Here is a 25309-nt window from a genome sequence, read left to right as displayed (position 1 = left end):
CTGTGAAGAGCAGTTCCTGTGGTTCCCTCTTGGGCTGGGTCAACATTTTAGCCAGAGCTTGAAGGTTGTTCAAAATCTATTAATTTAGGAATATTGTCCATATTTATTCTAACCGTCTGCCATCATAAACACAGAGCTGTTCGCAATAAACAGTCATACTAATTGGAAGTGACAGGACTCTTCTGGCTAACCTGTCAGGTCAAGAGAGGGACATCACAGAAAGAAACTGAGGTCTGCTCGCTGTCCTCTGTCTGGAGAGGAGACAGCCTTGGAGGAGGATCTTTACAGAGTAACACATTCTCCTATGAGGACTTTTGTCCTGACCCTGGGTCTTTACATTCCCATTTTTTATTTCTTCCTTTCCCTCCTCCTCACATCCTGTTGGAACAAGTCCTTGGGTTCCTAACCTGCTCTGGAGTTTGCTGCTAAGTGCCAAGTCGAAGTACATCTGCACTTTCTCAGCAAACTCATCATTTGGGTTGCTTCATAATTAGATTTTCCAAAAACCTCTCTCCTCATATATCAATTACTCCACTCCCTTAATCATCTTCCTCAATGTTCTCCATGATCCTACTCATTTGTCAAAATGTGTCTGCGCTGCGGCATTTTCAAAAAAAAAAGGAAAAGAAAGGAAGAAAGAGTGATCCTTACTAATAGTGTGCCGTGTGCAGTGTCTACTTAGCTGAAATCTTGAGATCTCCCTCCCACGTTTTTCCCTCTGCTCCCCACGTGCCCTGCCAGATGGGAGCACTGCTTTCCGAATCCGAAAAAGAGGCTTGTTCAGTTTAATGGACTTGTGGATTTCCGTGATGGTGGTTTTAGAAGGAAAGCGTTCTGGAAATCAATACGGTCTGTGTCTATGTCCCTGTGTACGTAGATCTAACTTCCTGAAACATTAGCCAGTTTTACAACTAATTAACCTATGGTGACCTTGGTGATCACTCTAGAGACAAGATGAATTATGGGATGGATTCCTGATCCCTTCTTGGGTAGTCAGCACGATGGGAGGATATGCCCGAACTCGGACACAGAACAGGAAGCCCTTCATTCCAAGAGGAGTGCCGGAACTGCCCCCCAGGCCCCTCAGTTCTGCCCTGTGATTTAATCTTGGTCCCGCCCCCACCAAAATATGCATAAAGGGAACAAGCGACCAAGTTTTAGGCAACAAACACATATAAGGAAAGATAGATATTTCCACAATTTGTCATGTAGGTCTTTCTGCAGAACCTGATGCAAATATATTGTCTTTGACACGTTCTCTTCTACTTGTAGACATTATTTTATAATGGACATATATTTATTCTTTATTGCAGTCACTAAACATGAGTGATTCACTTCTTCAGTTGATCTGTGAGAGTTTTTAAATGCCTTATTCACTGATGGATTCATTTTAAATGCCTTATTCACTGATGGATTCATTCTTTTATCACACATTTATTAAGAGTTTACAATAAGCTGAGTCCTATGTAAGGCACTGGGGACGGGATGGTGAGTAGAAATAGATATGGTCTCTATCCTGATGGGTTTTCTAAATTCATAAAGACATGTTAATCATAACATTCCATAAATACTTATAAAATCATAGTTATGATAACGTGTCTGCAAGGTACCTCGATGAATGTCTTATGGCTGGGGGTTTCGGATTTCTGATTAACTGAATTTGCCTGTGGTCATCCTGGACCAAATGAGACACCCTGTATAGAAATGCCTTTCTCTGTGATGGCTGCGAAGGTGAGGTCATGTTGCATTGCCTATTTTGCTTAGGATTTGGTAGTTTTAACTAGTATTTACTACTTACTTAACATTGTTTAGCTTATGAGATTCATCAGATGAGTCCCAAATGTAATATCCCCATATTTCTAGGCATCCCCGTGATGCTTAGAAAATTAATATATATACGTGTGTATATGTACATATACATAAAAATATATATCTTAATAAAAGAGATATGTATAGCATTTGTATATAGTATTAGTAGACAGATCTTTGAAAGTCTGAAAATCATCTGGCTTGCTGGGATTTCATGTCCTTTGGATCAAAGTGGAATTTGACTCCAAACCTGGTAGAAAATTAAGTTTCTTTTTACCCCTGGTGTTCGCTGATAAATGTCTGCATGGTAGGTTTTACTGAAGACTTGAGACCGAAGACAGTTGTGATGGTCATTAAACTTCAGGGCAGTATATAAAAAACCCTACAAACAAAAACGGACATCCCAGAATTTAAAAAGTCCCTCAAGCATTTCCTTTCCTCTTTAGGGAATTTTTGCTTCTAGTCCCTTCAGTGCAGACTTTCATTTTCCCACATTGCTCTGTCTATCCCTGCTATGACCTGGGGGAGTCCTTCAACAATTATTCTCTTTTGTTGAAGATAATAGGATTTACTGAAGAGAACTAAAAGGGTTCCATAAGCAAATAAACTTGGGGAGCTCTGGTTCAAGTACAAGAGGATTTTGAAAACAGATTTGGCGGTCTTTAGTACACTAACATATGTTGTAAATTCCCAAGAAAGTGATTTTTTTTTAAAAGAAAGTGGATTTTAAAAATCTTTAAAAAGATCCATCCTAAGTATTTCTTAGCCCTTATATCATTTATGGTGACTCTGGCTGCACACAGCACAAACTCTGGCTTATAATCATCTGAGCAACAAGAAATCTTATTGTTTCACATGTCTGGAAGGTCAGCCATAGGTAGTTGATCTGTGGCTCAGTGACAAAATGAAGGGGTTAAGTCTTTCCCTTCTTTGCCTCTGCCATATTCAGTGTTGACTTTAATACCTTGGTCACAGGATGGCTGAAGCAGGTGCGGATCTCAAATCTAAAATGACAGTATCCTTAAGAAAAGGAGTGACTGTTTCTTCCTGGGGCATTTTCTTAGGCGATAAGAAGCTTGTTCCCGAATCCCCCAGTAGACTATCTCTCACATGTCTTTGACTAGAATTGGGTCTCAACCTTATTGCCGAGCTAATCCATGGCAAGGAGGATGGATGAACCCTCCCTGAAGCACCTGGCTACACGGGGATAAGTCGATACCTGCGCGAAATTGAGGTTCCGTTTGGAAGGAGATGACTGGTGGGCAGGCTGCTAATCATGGCCTTTAAAGCAACATTGACTGAATCGTGTCCTTCCCAATTTTTATATGTTGAAGCCTTAACCGTATTGCAGCTGACCGTATTTGGAAATAGGGTCTTCAGGAAGTAATTAAGGTTAAATGAGGTCATAAGGGTAGGGCTCTAATCTGATAAGACCAGTAGCCTTAGAAGAAGAAGAGAAAGATCACGGGGGTGCACACACCCGAGAAAAGCCAGTGAACGTGGTACAGGAAGGCAGCCATCTGCAAGCGAGGAAGAGTGCTCTCCCCAGAGACCAACCCTGTGGACCTTGATCTGCAACCTCTAGTCTCCAGACCTGTAAGAAAATTAATTTCTGCTCTTTAGGCGGTGTAGTCTATATGGTGTTTTGTTATGGCAGCCCAAGTGGACTGATATACACAGCAGTATGATAGGAAATTAAAATAGTATGATTTCTAGAAAAATTATGAAATGCTCCTTTTTTAATACCAGTGCCATGCCCTCGAGCTGCTCAACAGAATTTGTGGTGGACTTTGCTCATCTTTTTAATGCTTACCAAAGGTCCTGTATGTTCACGTGTACATACGTGTGTATACCATTATACACACTTGGTTTTTTGTTGATTACCTTTTATTTTTTAAGGTTAAATTTTACCTGCTGTTCTGCCAGTTGTTTATTCTTACTCAACAAAAACACAGAGCGCTACCCTGTTCCTTGGATGAATTGCGTAGACACATCATGAAGACGTATTACCATTTCTTCAGCCCATCCCAGTGCAGGAGGACGTTGTGTGAAGGGGCTCCCATGCTTTGGTGAATGCGCAGCATCTGCTGGGATTGGTGTTCAGCACAGTAGCCTCTTGGACATGCTGATTGTAGCATGACAGTTTCCCTCTCTCTCTGTCGGTTGTCCTAAGGAAGACTTAACTTCTTTGAGGCTCTCATGACCTTTGACCATAGCCACATGTAGTTGGCTGTTGGTACCCAAAGGGCCAGATGACTCAGGGCACCACTGAATGACCATGTGCTGGACAGTCCTCATCTGATGCCTGTGTATCAGGAGTGCTAATGTCCCAGTCTTCAGGGGACCAAACACTTGGTTCTTTCATGCACGACATGGTACTGTTAGGAAACTGCGACATAACTCAGCCGCTGACTTAAGTCTGTCTTGGGTGAACTTTTCTACAAGCTACATAGCTTGAATAGAGTAAATCTGACTAATGAATTTATAAGCAAGGTTTTGGCAACATAAAAAATTCTGGCCTCCCTAGAAAAGGTTTAAACATTTTCCTGTTGTTTACAAGGAATTTATTTCCCATGATTTATGTTATTTGAATTTGATTCTGTTCGTCAACAACACTCTGCAAATGTAGGAAACCCACCCTAGAAAGGCATTTAATCTTTAAGCCCACTTAATCCTACCAATTGGGGTTGTTAAAATAAACACAGGAGATTCTAACATGCCTGGGAGTTGACAAAACCACCCAGTTTGCAAAAGCCAAGATGTTGTTGTATTTATCATAGACAAAGATGACCTTCACTTGGGGACTGGATTGATTTCCAACAGAAAGATTATTCTGTAAATCCAGTTCCCATATGAGTGCTGTTCATTGTTTCACACACATCTCCGTTTATTGACTCTGTTGTTGGAAGGTCCAGATACCCTCCAACTAGGTATTTTGAAAGGTTTGTCTAACAATCTAAGTTTTCATTTCTTCATTTTTAAAGCCTTATTTGGGTTGGGTTTATTTTAGGGGATAGCATGTAGAAGTCGAGGCAAAGAAAAAGAAGCCGAGTCCTTAAACCGATGGATCGGAGAGTTAATTTTTTAAAAAATAAATCTTCTCTTGGGCACCTGGTTGGCGCAGTCCATTAAGCATTTGATTCTTGGTTTCGTCTCAGGTCCTGAACTCAGGGTTGTGAGATGGAGCCCTGCATCAGGCTCTGCGCTCTGAGGAGCTGGCTTGGGATTCTCTCTGTCTTTCTCTCTGCCCCTCCCTTGGTCTCTCTCTCAAATAAGTAAGTCTTTTTTAAAAAATGAACTTCTCTCTTGATTTAAAAAAGTTAGATGGAAAAATATCTTTCCCAAGTCTACTCAATCCTTTGCACTTCTTTTATATCATGTCTTTCTAGGCAAGGGGACTTACCATTTACCCAGACTACAGACCCTGGAGGGGGAGCTGCTCCCCAAGCTTCATTGCTTAAAGGTGTTAACTTTATAGGCCTTCTTAGTTCCATCATATTCTGCAAGAGTAATGGCCACCCATATTTTCATTCATTTTCATCATGCTGTTGCCGCCAAGAATCGAGACTTTTTTCAATTGGGAAAGAGGATATAGTCTTCTTATTCAAATTCCCACCCAAACACTTTCATGTATTACAAGGGCATGGCATATAATAATGAGGTAATAAGTACAATTATATACCTACTAATATACTGATAATCGTAAGTATATTAAGCATGTATTCAGTTATATAACCTGTGTGAATAAATTATATATGATTAAAATGCGTATCTATTATTACCATCACACTCAGCTAATGCAATTTAATTTTATTTATTTTTTATTATTTTTTAAAAGATTTTATTTATTCAAGAGGGAGAGGGAGACAGAATGAGCAAGAGGGAGGGGCAAAGGGACAAGCGGACTTCCTGCTATGCCCGGAACCCGACATGGGCTCCATCCCAGGACCTGAGCTGAGCTGAAGTCAGACACTTAACTGACTGAGCCACCCAGGTGCCCCTTGGCTAATGCAATTTTCATAATACATAGGGATAGTCTGGTCTACAAGTGTCCTAGAACCACTGTTGACTTGTCTATGGGTCTACTAACACCTAGGAAAGATATTGAGGGATTCTCTGTATATAGTTTCCAGATCTTTTCCTCTCTTCTCTAGAGAGAAGTGTCACCCGTGAAATGTCACCCTCAGGTAGAGGGAGAGTTTCTTGTGCTCTCATGTCCAGGAAGGCCATTTTGGGCAGGGTGTTGATTAAAGATGTCATTTGACTGTCATCTTCCTGGTCTTTTAAACTGGTTTAACTAACACATGCAGCTTCCTGCTGCCCACGTCTGAGATGTTTGACCACAGAGTAGGAGCTGCTTTAAGTAGAACATGACTTTTTAGAAATCTGTCAGTCCACAAAGATGATGGTGTCACATGACTCTGTGACTCAGTGGCTTGACCTTTTTTTTCTCAGCATGCAGAGACTGCTTGTTGTCCAGCTTCACGGAGCAAGCTTTGTCCAGGGGTCAGGTGATGGCATCTGGTCTTCGTCTCCACCCCCATGGCACACATCAGGCACTACCTGAGACACCTCATGGCTGGAGGGTGGGGTGGGAAGAGCAGTGGGGAGGTGCAGGGTTACAGATCGCTGAAGGATATCAAGATGCTTATCTGCAAATGTAGAAAGTGTCCAACTCTCATGCCACCTTGGGAATTTGGGGCCACCTTTTTATTATTGAAATGCATTTATGTGGAGGCTTAGAAGCTTTGACTCTGTCCTCTCAGCCACTTGAGATGCTGCATGGGCCCCAGAGGGCTGGAAGCTCCTTCTTTCCTAAGGGCCTTTGTAGCACAAGAGCAGGTGGTTCTGACCACATGGGGGGAGGTGCCAGCAGACAAAGAAGGCCAGTTTGAGACCATCCATTTAACTTGATCACAAAAGTTCCATGAAGACCAAACTCTGTGTTGGGCAGGGGAGGAAGGGGCACTTACATGTGACCCTGTTTCCTCACCTCTTCCTTTCCCTGGCCTGCCTGCCTGCCTGCCTTTGTGCCTTCGTGCCTTCCTTCGTTTTTCTTTAAGTAGGCTCTATGCCCAGGGTGGAGCCCAGTGTGGGTCTCTAACTCACGATCCGAGGTCAAGACCTGAGCTGACATCCAGAGCTACTCAGGTGTCCCTCTGCTTTTCTTTCTCTCTCTCTTTCTCTCTCTCTCTCTTTCTTTTTTTTAAAGGTTTTATTTATTTGACATAGAGATGGAGAGTACAAGTAGGCAGAGCAGCAGGGAGAGGAAGAAGCAGGCTCTCCGCTGAGCAGAGAGCCTGATGTGGGGCTTGATATCAGGACCCTGAGATCATAACCTGAGCCGAAGGCAGCCGCTTAACCCACTGAGCCACCCAGGCGCCCCTCTGCTTTTCTTTCTTAATCAGTTTCTTGGAAGAAAGTCATTGTGCTTTAGAACCAGAACTATACTTAGAATCAGAAAACCTGATTTTAGGGACACTGGGTGGCTCTGTCAGTTGAGCATCTGCCTTTGACTCAGGTCTTTCCCAAGGTCCTGGAATCGAGTCCCACATCAGGCTCCTTGCTCAGTGGGGAGCCTGCTTCTCCCTCAGCCTGACACTCCCCCTGCTTGTGCTCTCTGTTTTTCTCTCTGACAGATAAATAAATAAAATCTCAAAAAAACCCACCCTGGTTTTAAATATCTGCTCTGAGAAAGTTTGTTCATCTCCCCAGTTTTCGTTTCTTCATAGTAAAATGGGACAATCTCAGATCTGTTGTAGAAGAGTTGAAATAAGGTAGTCAGGGCTTGGCATGGAGCTTGCCACACAGTGACTGCTCAGTGGATTCTAGTGACTACCAATCCACTTTCAAAACAGGGAAGAACCAACATATTCGTATCCTTAACATAGCAAAGCCTCAGTGTCCTTATTCCCTATGGTGTTTTAGAGAGCCCAGGAAAAGAGGCCAGCCCATTGTACTGGCAAAATTGTTCTCTACCCCATGATTTGGAAGCTGGTAAACTTTCATTCAGACAACATCCCTGGAGACCTACCCCATGCAAAAGCCTTGGTGTCGGGTGTTACAAGACTTACCAGGGTACATCCTTTCCCTGGAGAAGATTAGGTTGCATAATGGGTCTGAGGCGAGGGCATAAATGACTGTCCAACAATCCCCTCAGAAGGCTCTGAGAGGGGCGCCTGGGTGGCTCAGTGGGTTAAGTCCCTGCCTTTGGCTGAGGTCATGATCCCAGGATCCTGGGATCGAGTCCTGCATCGGGCTCTCTGCTCAGCGGGGAGCCTACTTTCCCCCTCCCTCTGCCTGCTGCTCTGCCTACTTGTGATCTCTCTGTCTGTCAAATAAATGAATGAAATACTGAAAAAAAAAAAAAAGGAAGAAAAAGGGCTCCGAGAGGCGGAGGGGAATGCGAAGCATGCGGAAATGTTTCCTGGTGTAGTCTGTGTTTGTCAGTCTAGACAGAACACGTTCTCAGCAGTCAGAGAGCATCACATCATCAAAAAATGCTGTGCTTATATTTGAAAGTCGCCATGTACCATCTCACCTGAGATAGATACAACACTTGTCTTTTAAATGATAACTCAGTGTTGAAAGTATTGTCGTAAGGCTCATTCCTTAGGATATTGATTCCAGAAACCGCAGTCTGAATTTTTACTTCCCTTATAAGGTTTCTGTATCACTCAGGAGTAAGAAACCATTGCTGGGGCTCGGGGGGTGGCTCAGTCGGTTGAGCACCTGACTCTTGGTTTGGGCTCAGGTCACGACCTCAGGGTCTTGAGATCGAGCCCTGCGTTGGGCTCCATGCTCAGCAGGGAGTCTGCTTGAGAGTCTCTCTGTCTCTGCCTCGGCCCCTCCCCACTCTCTCACACTCCCTCTGTCTCTCAGAATAAATAAAGAAATCTTTAAAAAAAGGAAACTGTTGTTTCAGATGAGAGTAGATGGTTAGATAGAATTTTGGTCCCCAGCTTTTCTGGCTTTCTGGTTGGGAGATGGAGCCCTGCGTGTGCTCTGGCTCTCTCTGCTGTCTCGTCATGGCTGCGGTTTCCTTGCCAGGCTCATTCATCAGTAGACTTTCTAGTTCTTGTCTTCCGAAATGTGTTAAAACCTTTAGTTGCCCGATGACTTCCCCCTCCCGCTACCTCCACAGTTAATGGAATTGTTTGTCTTTGTATTTCCCCAATGAAATTAATGGAGTTTTGGGAGGCGGGCACGTGAATTCACGTTACAAGTTTGCTTTGAATGAGAAGCCCGTATCTGTTGTGCTGTCTCTCCACGCATCCCTCTGTCCATCCACTCACCATCCCCTCCTTTTGGTCAAGACTTGCTCAGGATACAATAGATGAAAATAATTTAGTAATTCCAAGTGGAATAGAAAAACAGCTAAACGTAGAAGAAAAATTTCTTCCCCTGCAGTCTAAGCAAGCCATCAAACTTTCCATGGCACTTCTGGGTGAAGATTGACAGCTGAGGCTTATAGTGGTGGGGGGTCTGGGAAGATACCCAGGCTCTCTAGAGGGAGTCTGAAACAAAGCAGCGGGCCTCCACTGGTAGCTTTACTGTAGGCTTCACTACAAGCTTCTCGACTGCCCTGGAGGAATCGTTAGGCCGTGTCCCTGTTCTCAGCAGAGCTGAGCAACCCACCTAGCAGCACCCGGTACCCACTGCCCACCCAGTAACTTCTTTGCTCCCTTGCCCTCCTCTCACCGCTCCAACTCACTCCTCGTATCCTTCAAAACAAAAACAAAAACAAAAGCCTTCTTTGTGATACTTACTTTATATGGTTTCTTGAGATAATATGGGATTACAGTTAAGGAACATTTAAGTTTAGCTGAAGACTTTTGCAACCTATTCACTTATTAATTTATTTACACACCAAATGTATATTTAAAAATGACTGCAGAGCAGGAGCTATGATCAATGTTCAGACTTAAAAGATCATAACATAGTTTGTGTCCTCCAAGAACTTCGAGCTGAATGTGGACCTAAATATACAAATAGATCATGTCTGTGTTACTGTACAAAGTCTGTGTGAAGAGAAAATTCTTCAGAGGAAGACCTTTAAGGAGGCTGGGACTTGAGCTGGGTGTGGAGAGATGGGTAGGACTTAGCTAGATGGGAAAAGATACAGAGGGAAGGAAGGCTTTCTAGAGAGTGGAGAGTCTTTGTCAAACCTGTGGAAAAACAGGAAAACACCAGACTGTGATGTGTGGAGGGGAATTTCAGGAGCATCACATGTCTCATGTTCTCTGGGAGGCTGTTGGATTTGTTGGCAATAAACCCAAATCCTTTAAAGGAGTGGGATTGCCGCTATCATCTGAGTTTATTTTTTTTAATTTTATTTTTAAAATATTTATTTTAGAGAGACAGAGAGCCGGGGGTGGGGTATGGGCAGAGGGAGAGAGAGAATCCTCAAGCAGACTCCCCACTGAATGTGGAGCCTGACGGGGGGCTGGAATGCATGACCCTGAGATCATGACCTGAGCTGAAACCGAGAGCCAGCCGCCCAACCGCCCAACCAACTGAACCACCCAGGCGCCCCCATCATCTGAGTTCAGTGAAGACCGCGATTTCTAGAAGAGAGAACTACTTTAAGGATGTTAGGATTCACGGGCATTAATCCCGTCAGTCAAGAACTGAGCCCCCAGTCACAGTGGGGCTTTGAGACAGATGTAAGTGAATAAGGGCCTCTACCGTCTGAACCTCAGGCTCTAGTTTGGAAAGAGCCTCTGAAAACTCTTGGATCTGCTTTTAAGGCCTTCGTTTTAGTTCAGAGAGAAGGATGTTCATGAATCTTTGCTTGGAGGTCCAGAAATTGTGGCACCTGCAGGAGGCATCACTGAGGGTCCTGAGCATTTGGCCCGAAAGGAAGAAGGCCCCGGGAGTGTTCCCCTCAGCCAGGTCTACTGAGTACCGGTGGCTTGGATCTGTGGTGTGCAAGAGTGATTCGGAGACCAGCAGCAGCAGCTCCTGAGAAGTCGAAGTGTGATTTCTGAGGCCCCCAACCTGGACCTCCTGAGTGAGAAATTCTGGGGATGTGGCTCCCCACCCTGTGTTAAGGAGCCCTTCAGAGGATCCTGATGCTTGCTCCAGCTGGGGAATCCCCGGCCAGGGTGGGTGAACTTTTCTGGTGCAATTCCCATGTCCTGCCAAGAGAGGGAGCACTTTGCAGGCCTTTGCATCCTCTTTACCCCTTCTTTCCCAAAAGACCTAAGTGGTTTTTTGGAGAGAGATGACTCACCATTAGATCCAATGACAACTTTTTTTTTTCTAGTAAAATGCACATAACATATAATTTACCATTTTAACCATTTTTGAGTGTACGACTCATTGGCCTTAATTATATTCCCAGTGTTGTGCAAGCATTACCACTGCCTATTGCTAAAACTTTTTCATTACCCTAGACGGAACTCTGCAATTATTAAGGAATAGCTCCCATTCCCCTCCCTACAGCCCCAGATTGCCTTGCATCTGCTTATGAATTTGCCCATAATAAGTGGCTCATGTAATTGGACAGAATCATAACAATATTTCTCTTTCTGGGAATGGCCACCTTTTGCAGTGCTGGTTGTGTTGGTGCTAGGGGGCGCTAAGTCATGGTACCGAGCATGGGGCCCCCCGTTATACCTCAGCCAAACAGACCGTAATGGTCAGGCCTATCTTTGTTCTGTCCTTTAGCTGGAGCAAAATCAGGTGCATTTTGATGCATTCATGAACTATTCCGGAACTATCTGTTGGGTCCCTGCTCTGTGCTCTGCAGTGAGCTAGGGATCCTGTCTCTCCTTTTGGGCTTCCAGACATTTCTAGAGTGGATTGTATCACATGGAGTGTGTGCTAGAGCAACAGTTGTACTGTAGCAATATAGCAAACACTCTGTCACATTTTATTTTGCATATATGTGTATAATTACATACTGTACTCATTATACATTTATATATGTGTTATAGTAGAGGATTATAGTCACACATCCCTGTATATTTTACTTTATGAATAATTTAAGAAAGCCCAAGGGTAATATTTGCTTTAAGTGCTAACGTGAGACTTACACCCCCATGTAGAGAAAGACTCCCCAGAATGTGCAAGAGCTTATTGGAATCCCCACCCTTCTTCCCCCTTAGGCATTCGTCTTCCCCGTCCTGGCCTTGGGGAGTCTCCAAAGCTTTTGCCTGAGTCCTTGATCCTCATGCTGCTGTCCCTGGATCTGGAAGTACTTCAACACCGTGTCTGCTTTGCAGAGCTGCTGCTTCTGACCAGGCGGGCGGGGTCCTTCCAGCCTTGCTTGCAACCTCTTGTCACACTCCCTGCCGACCGTTACTCAGCAAGCCAGGCTGAGGTCTGGGTTTCAGTTTCTCTTATAAACATTTTTGGTGATGGAGGCGCCTGGGGGGCTCAGTCGGTGAAGCCTCTGCCTTCAGCTCAGGTCATGATCCCTGGGATTGAGCCCTGCAGCAGGGGTGGAGAGGTGTCCCTGCTCCGCGGGGAGTCTGCTTGTCAGCTTGTGCTCTCTCGGTCACCATTTCTGTTGCTATCTCTGTCTCTCTCTCCAATAATAAAATCTTTTAAAAAAATTTTCAGGGATGGATAATGGCTCCCTGGAGCTGTCTTTGGCAGCATCTGGGTAGAGCTGGAGGGCAGGGATTGTTTTCCTTCCTCCCTGCCCTCCCCCCCCCCCCCCCCAGAGAAAGAGGGACTTGTTCCATGCTGGACTCAACCTTTGCACTGTGCACTATGCATTCTTGGTTTTTTCTTTTCTTTCATGATGCAGGGGCCATCTTGGTTTGCATTTCTGTTTTGTCGTCTCTCCCTTGAAAATGGTGATTGGCAAGATCCATTTGCCATTCATTTTCCTTGGTAACCCAGCCCCGTGTGTGTGTGTGTGTGTGTGTGTGTGTGTGTATGTGTGTATGTGTGTGTGTGTCCGCGCGTGCGCGCACGGGTGCATGCCTGTTTTATCCATCCGCTACTCTCTCTCAAGCCGGGCAGGAGGCCGGGACTGTGACAGATGGCGTTCTGGGCGCCTGTGCTCTGCAGGCAACGTGTTCTATCCCTTGTCAGCGTCCTCCTGCTTTATGCACCTGTTATTAACCAACTTCCCCGCCCCCCGCCACTTTCTGTCTCTGCTGCTACACCCCCGCATCCCAGGCGCCCAGCTCTCGAGAGGCCTCAGGGTTAAGTTATCAGGACTGCTCCCTTCCTTCTCTCTGCCCACTTTTCTCCTTCTCTCTGAAAGCTCTGTGGGCCCAGTGGTGGGGTTAAGTGCCCAGAGGTTGGGGTCAGACAGACTCAAGGCCAAATTCCATCTCCGTTGCTTCCTAACGTTTCTTCGGGCAGGTTCATGTACCATGATTAGTTCCTTCATCTTTAAAATGGGGATCATTAGAGAAATAACTGAGCTAATGTTATTCTCACACTAAGCTGTCAGGAAGTCCTGTTCGCTCTAAATTCAAAATAAATCGACCCTCCTCTTGAGAGGATCGCTCTAGCTGTGTCCGAAGAACAGTCGGAAGGAGGCCGGGAGTGTGGGTGCTCTGGTTGGGGGTTGATAGCAGTAGTTTGGTGACTGCTGAAATTTAGGTAATTTCTGTTTATTTAAACGTTGAAAAATTTTTTCAACAACGTTTTCTGTTTTTCTTTTGTTCAGTTTATTACTGAGAATTTTATTCTTTCTGCTGCCATTACAAGTGAGATTGCTTTTTTAAAATTTTCATTTCTGAACTACTCATTGCTAGTATACAAGCTACAATTGACTTTTGAAAAACTTTTTTTTACTGAATTCAGTGTAGTTCAATTCAATTTAGTGTATTATTGGTTTCAGGGGTAGAAACTAGCGATTTATCAGTTGCATATAACATCCAGTGCTCATTCCATCACGTGCCTTCCTTACTGCCCATCCCCCAGGGACCCCATCCCCCCACGTCCACTCCTCCCCTCCAGCAACCCTCAGTTTGTTTTCTAGAGTTAAGAGTCTCTTACGATTTCCCTCCCTCTCTGCTCTTATTTTTCCTCCCCTCCCCCTATATTCATGTGTTTTGTTTCTTCAGTTGCACATATGAGCGAAATCATATGGTTTTTGTCTTCCTCTGGCTGACTTATTTTGCTTAGCCTAATAACCTCTAGTTCTGTCCATGTCATTGCAAATGACAAGATTTCATTCTTTCTGATGGCTGAGTAATATTCCACACAATTCACTTTTGTATATTGATTTTTTTTTTTTGGTGGCCACATGGCAGAACTTGTTCTGATAGTTTTTCGGTGGATTCTTTTAGACCTTGTATATACAGGCCATCTGTAGGTAGAGAATCATTCTGCTTCCTCTTTCCCAGTCTGTATGCCCGTCACTTATTCATTCCTAAATGCCCTGGCTACGGCCTCCAGTACAGTGTTGAACAGAGGCGGGGAGTGAGGATGGCCATCCTTAGCTTGCTTCTGATCATGGGGGAGAAAGCGTTCGGTCTTTCTCTCCGTGTATCACATTAGCTGTGAGTTTCAAGTGGATTCCTTTATCAGGTGCGGAAGGTTCTCTTCTGTCCCTAATGTGGTGAGGGTTTTTATGAAACTGTGATGGGTTTCGTCAAATGCCTTTCCTGTGTTGGTTGAGACAATAATGTGGTTTTTATCCCATATTCTGTTATTATGGTGGATGATTACATTGGTTGATTTTCAGGTGTTAAACCAACCTTGTTCCTGGGATAAATGCCCCTTCACCATGGTATGTAACCCTTTTTCTTTGTTGCTGTATTTGGTTTGCTTCTTGTAGATTTCCCTTCTAGTCCGTTTCTGGCTTCTACTCTTGCTTCCCTGGAGTCCTTTTTCATTTACTTTTCAAAAAATAGAGTATCCAAAGAAACCCTAAAACATGTTAGCTCATTTGCTCAAAATCCTATAGGGAATGCTTTGCTTGGAGAGAAGTGAAAGCCTTTGCCATGCTTTCCAGGTGCTGCGTGAATGGTCCCCGTTACTCCCCTCAGCTAACGCTCCCCTCCCTCACCCTCTTTGGCTCGGGAAGTCCCGTGCAGCTTGCTTTTCCTCGAACAAATCAGCCTGTTGTCATTCAGAGGGTCTGTATAGGCTGCTTCTGATATTTGTATGACAACTTTGTTTCCTCCTTCACATCCCTGTTCAGAGACGTTACCTTCGCTAGGAGGCCCATTTTAGACAATCTCTTAGATCTTAACCCATCCTGGTACATCTGATGTCTTTACCCTGTTTTTACTTTTTCTGTTTTTCCCTTAGCATTTATCACATTTTAGAATACAACTTTAATGTACTATTCAAAAATACATGGTCTATTAACTACTTTTTTTTTTTTCACGCTGACTCAACCCTTTCGAGTGCAAAAAATCTTTATCCACTTATCTCAGCACATAGCATAGGTACTCAGTAAATATTTGTTTGGTGAATGAATAGCACATTTAAAGTGCCTGGGCCAGAGCCTACTTTTTGGAGAAAGTTCCATGAATATTTGATGGTGCTCTGTATTCAAATGGTGGGGGTAAAATAATGCAAAATGAAAGTTTCCTGTTTTCTGAAGTTTGCACACTGGAAGAGGAGTCAGACATTAATAGACAAAACTGAGTGAATAAATTACAAATTGAATTGTGCAATGAGAAGAGGGGGAAGAAAGGATAAACACACCAATAAAGGACCTGGGCCTAGACTGGCAGTCAAGGAAGGCTTCCCAGAGGAGGTGGCAGCTAAATTAGGATTTGAAGGATGAGGTATGAGCTACAGGTGAAGGAAAAGGAAGGCTTAGAGCATTTTAGGCTGTGGCATTAGCAAGGACAGAGGATAGGTGATGGGAACATGTTCCAAAGCTTGACAAAAGGCTGAAGGGGTGGAAATATAGACCGTATGAGAGGGTGATGTGGGACAAGGCTAGGTGGAGGGATGGCAGCACCCAGACTTGGAAGATTCTCCTGGACCATGTTTCAGATTTGGGTTTTCATCCAAGAGCAAGATTGGGTGTGGGATAGCAATGGGTGGGTGCTCTAACTGGGGCTTCTTGAGAAGATCACCTTAGTTGCAACTTGAAGAACAATTTGAAGGGGGCCTAGAGTGCATATGGGTGGATTTGTTCTGGGGTTATGGCAGTAGTTAGGGGAGTGATAGGTGATTTTCATTTATTCCCTTTCTTTATGCTTAACTGTATTTTCAGATTTTTCTAAAATGATCATGTAGCTCATTTGCATTTCTTATGCAAGAAATTAAACTGTAAATTTCAACCAAGGGCTAATAACTCTAGAAACTCTAGAAATCACATTTCTCATTGAGGTCCCAGACCCCCATGCACTTGAACTAGGGCAGAAACAACAGAAATCAAAAGGAGTGGACAACTTAAGAGCAGTCTAGACGTCAAAATGGAGGAATTTGGGTGTGCGCCCAGACATAGGTGGTCAGGTCAGGTGGCTAAGGAAGATGCAAGATCAGTTTCTTAAAAAGTAGTATTCCGTTCTCTGGGAAGGGGAGGACTGGGAGGGTCCTGGCTGTGTGGAGAACATTAGGATCCTGGTACCTGATTCTAACGACTGCGAGAAGCTTTGTGTGGTGCGTGTAACTGAAGACAACCTCCACCCCACGATCCCATCTCCTGGTATTCTGCTCCCCTGGAGTGCGGGGGGGAGGGGGGGGGCGGGGTCCTGGGACTTGCTTCTAACCCAAAGAATATGAGAAAAGTGAGGACATGTTTGTGCTGTGATTATGTTGTGTTGTTCAAGACTCTGTCTTGTTGACACATGCACTATGGTAACTCTCCCTACTGGTGAAGAAAGTATTCATGTTGGGGAAGCCCACACTGCAGGTAGCCTCTAGAAGCTGAGAATGGTCTTCAGCCAACACACAGCAAGACACCAGCGGCCTCAGCACCAACGCTGCAATGAAATGACACTGCCAACCTCCGAGAGGTGGTTGAGGGGGGGAAGCAGACCCTTCCCCAGCAGAGCCTTCAGATGAAGACTCAGCCCTGGCCAAGTCCCCATCTGATTATAGCCCATAAGACTGTCAACAGAGAGTTTAGCTAAGCCATGGATTCCTGCCCCATGGAAACTGTGAGATAAATGAGTACTGATTGAAACTGCTAAGTTTGTGGTAATTTATTAAACAACAATATCGATAAACTCTGTAGGTGGCAATTTCTAGATGGAAGCCATCTGAGTTACAGAATATTTCAGTTCCATGAGAGGATTTGGTCATTTTGTTTCTCCATGTGTTGGGGGTAGGGACTCGTTTAACTCCAGGGACCTGTCCTGACTGGTAAACTTTTTTGTTTCAAAACAGAGCCCCCTCATCCCCTCTCCTCCTACCTCCTTGACTGAACATTCTCTGAGACTTTTAGCATAGATGCTTTGGGGGCCAACCCTGTACTGCATTTCTTCACAGATATTGTCTGTTCCCTTGGCTTCAAGGGTCATTGCTACTAGAGTGACTCCTGAATCTTACCCTCAGGACCAGATCTCTTGAGAAGTCTGTATTTGTGCTTCTAGCATGATTCTGAGAAGTTCCATGTAGCTCTCTGCCCATCATCCTGAGCTAAGGATGTCCCAGATTGAAATAATTATCTTCTCTCGACACCTCTGTTTCTCTCCTTAGCTGATTAATGTCTTTCTTGTTCTCCCATTTACGTGGACTAAGCATCTCGGGTCGTCACCAGCTGTTCCCTTTACTTTGCTCTCCACAACTAGCCTGTCCTCAAGTCCTACGAATTCTTTGCTTACAACCTTCACCTCACTTTTCCATCCTTGCCACCACCCTTTGATCAAAAAAAAAAAAAAAAAAAAAGAATCCAGTGGCTTATTACCTGTGGAGTTACACCTGATCTCTTTAGGATACTGGGTTATGGTCTCAAACCTTATGTCCATCACTGCCCTAATGGCGCCCCACAGTGCATTATGTATTGATCCCCAATTAGGAGCTGAGAAGAAGGAAATTTTTTCTTGTTACTCAGGAATCAGCCTCACCTCTTTGACTACTACGACAGTTACCATGTATTTCCTGCCATATAATGTGACTGTTTGGATTCGTAGTTATTTGCTAGGTTGTCATGCTACTAGGTATTCTCTAGAGGGTTTGGATCTGGGAGTCACCTCTAATCTTCTGGTCAACATCAGAGGGTAACCAAGCCATACTGATGCTGTCCACTCTACCAGTCATTCTCTGACATTCAGGTGCATGTAACTTACCTGCTGGCATGAAAGTTGTGATTCAGCCGGCCGAGCGTGGAGCTCGGGAGTCTCCTGCTTCGAGCAGCCAGGCTCCAAGCTTCTCTTCAACCCTTCTTTCTCCATTCTCCCTCCATGCCACCCTTTTGTCTGTTGGCCTTGTCACCTCATGTTGTCCTGACTGGTCTGCATGCTGCCCACCCCTCCCCACCTCTCATGTGTCCCTCATAAAACTATGATCTAACGGATCATTACTTCTGCAGCGAACTCCCCAAAACAAAAGTGCTATGCAAGTCAGAAACGCAAGGTCACCTCACAGACCAGGCCTGTCATCCGGGATAGGGCTGGGTACTTTCTTTCCATGCTTCCTTCTCTGCTGACCCCCTTGATGTGGCCACTTCACTACCCCCCAGACCCCCAGGACTGATTTTCCTCTTGCACCAGCCCAACCCCAGTCTTGTATACTGTGGCTCCTAGATTTGCACACTACTTGGGCCTCACAGTTACTCTTCCCATGTGTTTCTTTTTTAAGATTTTTATTTATTTATTTGAGGGGCGCCTGGGTGGCTCAGTGGGTTAAGCCTCTGCCTTCGGCTCAGGTCATGATCTCAGGGTCCTGGGATCGAGTCCCATATCGGGCTCTCTGCTCAGCAGGGAGCCTGCTTCCTCCTCTCTCTCTCTGCCTGCCTCTCTGCCTACTTGTGATCTCTCTCTATCAAATAAATAAATAAAATCTTACAAAAAAAAGATTTTTATTTATTTATTTGAGAGAGAGAAGAGAGAGAGAAAGAGCACAAGCCAGGGGAAGGGGTAGAGGGAAAGGGGGAAGCTGACTTCCTGCTGAGCAGGGAGCCCAATGTTGGGCTCGATTTCCAAGATACTGAGCTCATGACCTGAGCCGAAGGCAGACACGTAATCAGCTGAGCCATCCAGGGGTCCTTCAGTATGTTTCTTCTTAAATTTCATGGTCGCCAGATCATGTGGGGTCATGAAGAGAGGGGCTGAAGAAGCTGAAAGGTGATTAGAAGAAAACGTGCTCGGGAAGGATAAATGAAATGGCCCATCGGTGACAACTAGCCTCACCTTCTTGCCGAGTGCTGTGTGGTTGTGCTGCTCTCTTGGAGCTGGGGGTCACCCCTGCTGTGGGTTTGCATTGGGGCTAGTGAGTCCCAGACCACTGATACCATAGGATTCTTCTGTCGGTTGTGGGTAGCCCTGATGTCTAACTGCTGGATTTTTATTTCAGTTTAGTTTAACTCATTATTTTTATTTTTACTGCCTCTCTGTTGCTCAATATAAGATAATACATTGCAAAGAGGAATGTTGTTCATCAGGTGGGCAGAGATCAGGGCAGGGCCAGTGTGGGAGCCTCAGGAGAATAACAGGTATGCAGCGAACAGGGGTGGGAAGTGCGGGTCCTGGGTGGGGGTCCCACTCTGTCTACATGTCTGTCATCTTGGAAAGGTGATCCAGCCTTGTTGACCTGTTCCCCCAGTTCTCAGGGTTGGGGGTGCTGATGGGGAAACAGATCACTCTTTAACAGGCCTTAAGGATGAGTTACTGGAACTGTGCAGAATACTCCTTTTCTTAAAAAAGAAAAAAAAAAAAAGCAAACAAGCAATAAACTCTCCCTTCCAGAATCACAGCATTGTGTCCTTAACCTTGAAGTCTTCTTCTGTCCAGTGAGTGAGTCTTTGTATGACCTCTCAGGCTCAGGGCACAAACTGAAAAGTCACTAAGACATGGGCCAAAGGATTTTCATTCTCATCTGTCTCCCATTGCTGCAAAAGTTGTGAAATTCTTCCATGGAATGAAACAGAAAAATCATGACCTAACTGTCCCCCACCCACCCCCCACGTAAGGAACCAGCACTGCTTTCCAACCTGTGAGTGTTTTCCTGTATGTCCCCAGGGCCACGAGTGTTGGAAGCAGTTCTTGCTGCAGGGCTTTCCCTCAGCCCACACCCCAGCCTCCCAGCCCATCCTCCAGAGTCGCCAGGGTTCCCAAGTAGAAACCAAGAGACTAACAAGGGCCCTGGCAGGGATGTACAACAGAAATAGAAGCAGCACAGGGTAAGGAAGGTGGTGGAAGGTGGGAGGCAGGATGGGGAGGGGAAGGTGTTTTCAGCAGCAGCCGGGACTCCTGAGACCCATTTTCAAGACAGACACTTTGCTTGGAGCAATTTCTGCCTCTGTGCCTCTTTAATGGTCAGTGGTGCAATCAATAGAATGCCTGCTCCCTGGTTAATAATGCGGCTGTGTGGTGGCAGCAATGAGCCTGCTGGCTTTGGGATCCATGGGCTGACAAAAAGACCATTGAACATTGACTTTTTCACTTTTCTTTCTCTTTCCCCAGGGCAGCCGCTGAAGTCCTGGCAGCACTGCTGAAATCCAGTAAGCACCTCTTCTGGAAAGTGGTCATTTCTTTCCCCTCCGAGTTCAGTGAGAGATGCTCTCTGTATCTCCATGGCTCATTTTCAACCTGGACGGCAATAGAGCCATTCCTGGGTCTTTGGGGGTGAGATGGAGAGGGTTATGGCTGTTCCCAGTGCCAGGCTGCAAAGAGAGAGTGAGTATCTGTCCATAGGGGTGTGCGTGAGTGCAATGCCATCAAGGCGGTTTGCTCTAAAGGCAGTGTGCTGTCCTCTGCAGACCCGAGGAACTCTCCAGTTCCTTCTGACAGGAGCACTGTTGGAATAAGGTCCCATTCCAGCAGGATTGTTCTGTAGAACAAAAGGTGATGACACTGGGCGTGTGGGAAGAAGGACTCTTGCTTTTGCTTCTGATCCCAGTTCATGACTCTGTATTCTCGGGCAGGTGGGGTGCTGGGAATCGTTTGGAAAGTGTAGATTCTAATAACAAATTTATATTAAAAAGTTGACTCTCCTCTCAGTCACTTGAGTGATTGCAAAAGAATAGCTCTGGGGGTCTGAATAATTTGAGAATTTTTTTTTTTTTTTTTTTTTTTTTTACCTAGTAGCCCTGGTCTAATTACATTGAGAATCAATTTCATGTGTGCAGTGTAATAGAAGGCACCATGCATTTGGGAGCAAAGAAGTCTTAGTTTAATGTTTTTATTTTTTTCCCCCTCCTTACCTTTTCATCTATTTTAATTTGGAGCCTTGGAAACCCGTTCCTTCAATTGTGATATTTGTTTCTCTATAGGGAGCCCGAGGCCTGTGGGTAATAGGTGAACTTTAATAAAACTTATAAATAAATAAATAAAAATAACACCTTCTCCCCCAACCATAGATCTTTGTCAACTCTCAGCACAGAGAAAGGGCCATGTCATGTAGCACTTCCTCTTGTAGGCTGAAGAAAAAGAAGAAATTACAGCTTGAATTCATGTGGTCATTTGGGACGCGATACGATACACAGGCGTGTTCACGGCTCTGGGGCCTGCAGGTGCAATGGAGGGGTATCGTATAGCCTGGGGGCGGCCAGCGCAGTCTAGGTGGTGGGGGCCTTCATGTCTCACAGGAGGAGAGCCCCGAGACTGGAGAAAGGCTGACTCCTTTTCTACACACACACACACACACCCCTTACACACATGCACATACACCTTACACACATGCACATACACCTTACACATATACACACACACTACAGGAGGAGAGCCCCGAGACTGGAGAAAAGCTGACTCCTTACACACACACACACCCCTCACACATACACACACACCTTACACACACACACACACACACACACACACACACTTCTCAGCCTACAGGGTCCTGAGACATAATGTACCTACCATGTGTGGAAATCTGAAAGCAGGCACATGCCTGTTATTAAGTATTTCCATATGAGGCACCAGGCATGGACTCAAGGAAACCAAAAAGCAGTGACAACATAACAACTAATTCAGGCTTAGAACACGTAGCCGGGTTTCTGTCACACCGGCTACACACAGCAAACTGAGTGTGCTGTGCTAGGGACCAGCTTTAAAATTTTCCGACTTCTACTTTGCCTTCAGAGCTCAGTTCAGACCTTTCCTCTAAACAACTTTCTCTGGGGTGCCCAGAAGGCTCAGTCACATGAGTGACTGACTAGACTTTGGCTCAGGTCATGATCTTGGGGTCCTGAGATGGAGCCTTGGGTCAGGCTCTGCATTCATTGGGGAGTCTGCTTGAGGACTTCTCTCCCTACCCCTCTGCCCCTCCCCCTGCTCTCTCTCTCAAATCAATAAATGAATCTTAAAACAACTTTTGTAGGCAAAGGCCATCTTTGTAGGTCGCTGGATTATTTGTGTCAGCACGTGAAAAGCTAGAAAAAAGGGTGTGGACTAAACATTAAAATGAATGCATGATTTCTGAAGAAATATATATGAATGGATAAAATGAATGAATGATACTTACATGTATGAAAATGGCAGTACTCCCCTCTACTACCTGAACCCAACAACCCACACGTAGAACCAATGATCTTAACATTTGTTGTTCTGATGTCTACTTAACTATACTAATAGACTATTGGGAACCTGATAGCCTGCTGTCCTCCACATATAAAATGGGTTTTATCATCCCATCAGAAGGGTGTATGGAGTTATTTGCTAATTCTGCTAAGTCGTCTGCAAAGACTTTCTCTGGATCTTAGGTTCTTTATAATGTGAGAGAGTTGGATGAGAGGTTCTCTAACATTCTTTCAATCTCTGATTCCTCTGCCATCATATGTATCAGGGTCTCCAAACCTTGACACTCTTGCATATTGGACTGGGTAATTCTTGGTTGTTGAGGCCTGTCCTATGCATTTCGGAATGGTTTAGCGGCATCCCTCACCTTGACTCACCAGATGCCAGTAGCACTCTCAGTTAGAAAGAACAAAATTGTCTCCAGACACCGCCAAATGTGCCCTGAGAGGTCAGAATTGCCTCCTATTGAAAATCACAGATACCGATGGGACCAAACCCGTGAATTGAAGGCCTTTCAAGGTTTCAGATAATTTCTCCTCAGATACTTTATTGGTATCTCATAGAAATGTTCTTCTTGCATAACTAATCTTGAATTCCCCAGCTTTGGTCTCATTCCTGCAGGTTTAAAAGAGGTTTAAAAAAAAAAAAAAACCAGATGGTAGAAAGTCACTTGTGGACGTGCAGAAATTACTTGGGAAGGAACAGGTTCTAAAGATCTAGAAGATCTTAGAACAAGGAGGGCAAGTAGTTTCCATTACACGTGCCAGCTCCCACATGTGGGTGGGAGGATTCTGAGATCATATTTGAGCTCAGCAGGAAAGGTGTTTAAGTAGCAAAGTTTCTCATGGATTGGGGAGGAGCAGTGACAGAACACCAGGTAGTCGCCATCTTGGTTCTACCAGCGTAAGCCAAGTGTCGCGTGGCGTGGAGGGTCTGGGCAAGGCTGGTGCTGCTCCACGTTGGCTGGGGCTGCTGTGCGGCAGGGGAATGTCACGGAATTCTCTAGTTGCTTTGTATGGTCTTCACGCACAGTTAAGACCTGACGTGGAGTGTCTGTCTGTTTGGATCCCAGGCGAGTTTGTTTTCACCTGGACCTAAATTCAGGAAGTCAGTTTCTGCCTAAAATTCAAACCCTTACCATCTGGCAATGGATATCTGGGAATGTTTATGTGACCCTTTAGTTCTAAATGTATAATCCTTTCAGCTAATGATTAGTCTGGTTTTTGTTTGTTTTTTTGTTTTTGTTTTTTTGCTTGTCGGGTCTTAGTGCTTGCTTGTTGTATAAAAGTTGGCCCTGTAATGTATCTCTGTGATTGCTTCACAAAGAAGGCGCATTCCTCAGTCAAAATAAAGCCAGAAGGATGTATCTTTCTACCTTGGGGCAGTCAATGCTTCTGTGGCAATAAACTTGGGTGGGCTTGGGCCCCTGAGGCCAGTAGGGTCCTCTCTATACCTAATGGATATAGAGAGTGGCTGGAGGCGATGCCCACCAGTATCAGGGAAAGCAGGACTTAGGATCTGGGCGACTTGGAGTTTGCCCACTTTAGCCACAAAAAGAGAGGGAAAGAGCACCTGGGTTGCATAGGACACTTGTTGAGTCGCCTCAGCTGTCTTCCACCCCATAGCTACTGCACGAGGAGCCAGTGTAGGGTAGGTGGGTGGCGAGAAGAGGAAAATGATCCAGAAGGCATCTTTCGTCTCTTTGCCTTCTTGAGCGATAGCAGGCAGAATAAGCTCGGGCGTCCCGGACTGCTATTCCAGTTGTCTCCGCAGTTTAGGACCCCAGCAACGAAAAGGCATTGCCCACTCAAGGGACCTTTCTGTACGTGCAGGGGCTAGAATGGTCTAATCCAAATCCCAACCGCTCGTGGCATCCATTTCCCCACTCTACTCACAGGAGCACAAGCCCTACTTCAGTTTCCCTGTGCGGAAAGTGTTACTCTTTGATGCGTTAGCCTACGCAAGAACACTTAGCTTTTCATTACCAAAACTTAATAAAGGCTTTGATTAAGAAATAGTGCTTCTAGTGCAGGCAATTTTTTTCCCTCTAATAAACCCAAGCAACATACTGTCTTTTGTGTCTCTCCATCCTGTGGATTGCCTCCTGCTGCCTTTCCCTCGGCCTGTGCCCCGCGTGTGTTCCTTTCCTCCTCACCCTCTTTTCCTTTTCTCACTGTCTGCTCTCTCCCACCCCCACCGCCTCACCTCTTCCTCTCTCTTTTCTCTCCTTAACACCCCTTCCGTGAGCATTAGGTATAAACACACAGGGTTGAAAACCTGCGGCCCTCGGAAATGGCACTTGAATGAGCGTGTGGCAGGGGTCTCCCGCTTGCTGATGTGCGCTGGCTCCAGCCACGAACCTTTAGGTCAGGCCTCAGTGTTAACTTTGCTGCTCAGATTTAAAGGTCACATTCCCGCAACAAGGAACCACCCACAATACGTCCTGGTCCAGGCTCTAAGTCTCAAGAAGAAGAGAATGGTTTTACTGCAGACTACTCCCCAAATTCAGAATTAGCCTCTAGAGGAGTCTGGAAGTTGGCAGAAGCGAGGGCGTGGGGAAGGTGGTGGAAATAGGAAAGTAAGTTAATAAAGGAAGGGGGATGGGGTGGAGGGAAGGAGAGATATGAGGGCGCTAATGGGAGGTTTGGCAGGAAGGTGACACTTGTCACGCGTCTCCCTAGTTAATGTTCTGGCCGGCTGGCTCCTGGAACGGGCCGTCCGCCTGTTGTGCTGGGAGTGTGGGAAGGGAGAGCCTTCCAGTGCCCAGAGCCCTGACCCTTAGAGACACCCTCATGTTCTCAGTGACCACGTCAACAGGGCAGTGACGAGAAGGCATGAGGGCCAGGCAGTTGCTTTGCTCCAAAATGTCAAAGAATGAGCCATTTTTGAGATGGACCCACCTGAGGATTTTGTAGGACTTCTAGGAGCTCCAAGGAGTTCTC

General features: G+C 45.3%; 1 protein-coding gene across 1 annotated transcript in view; it reads left to right on the top strand.

Annotated features, from left to right (window-relative positions):
* The window catches only part of AGBL1 (AGBL carboxypeptidase 1), a 661016-nt gene that overhangs the window by 38235 nt on the left and 597472 nt on the right, over positions 1 to 25309 (top strand). Inside the window, exon 4 of the mRNA XM_059418473.1 lies at positions 20313 to 20350. Coding sequence (XP_059274456.1) covers positions 20313 to 20350 — 38 coding nt within the window. The remainder of the gene's footprint in view (positions 1 to 20312; positions 20351 to 25309) is intronic.

The sequence above is a fragment of the Mustela nigripes genome, chromosome 13 (genome assembly GCF_022355385.1).
Source record: "Mustela nigripes isolate SB6536 chromosome 13, MUSNIG.SB6536, whole genome shotgun sequence".
In the NCBI taxonomy this organism is placed as follows: domain Eukaryota; kingdom Metazoa; phylum Chordata; class Mammalia; order Carnivora; family Mustelidae; genus Mustela; species Mustela nigripes.
This window is presented reverse-complemented; position numbering and strand designations above follow the sequence as displayed.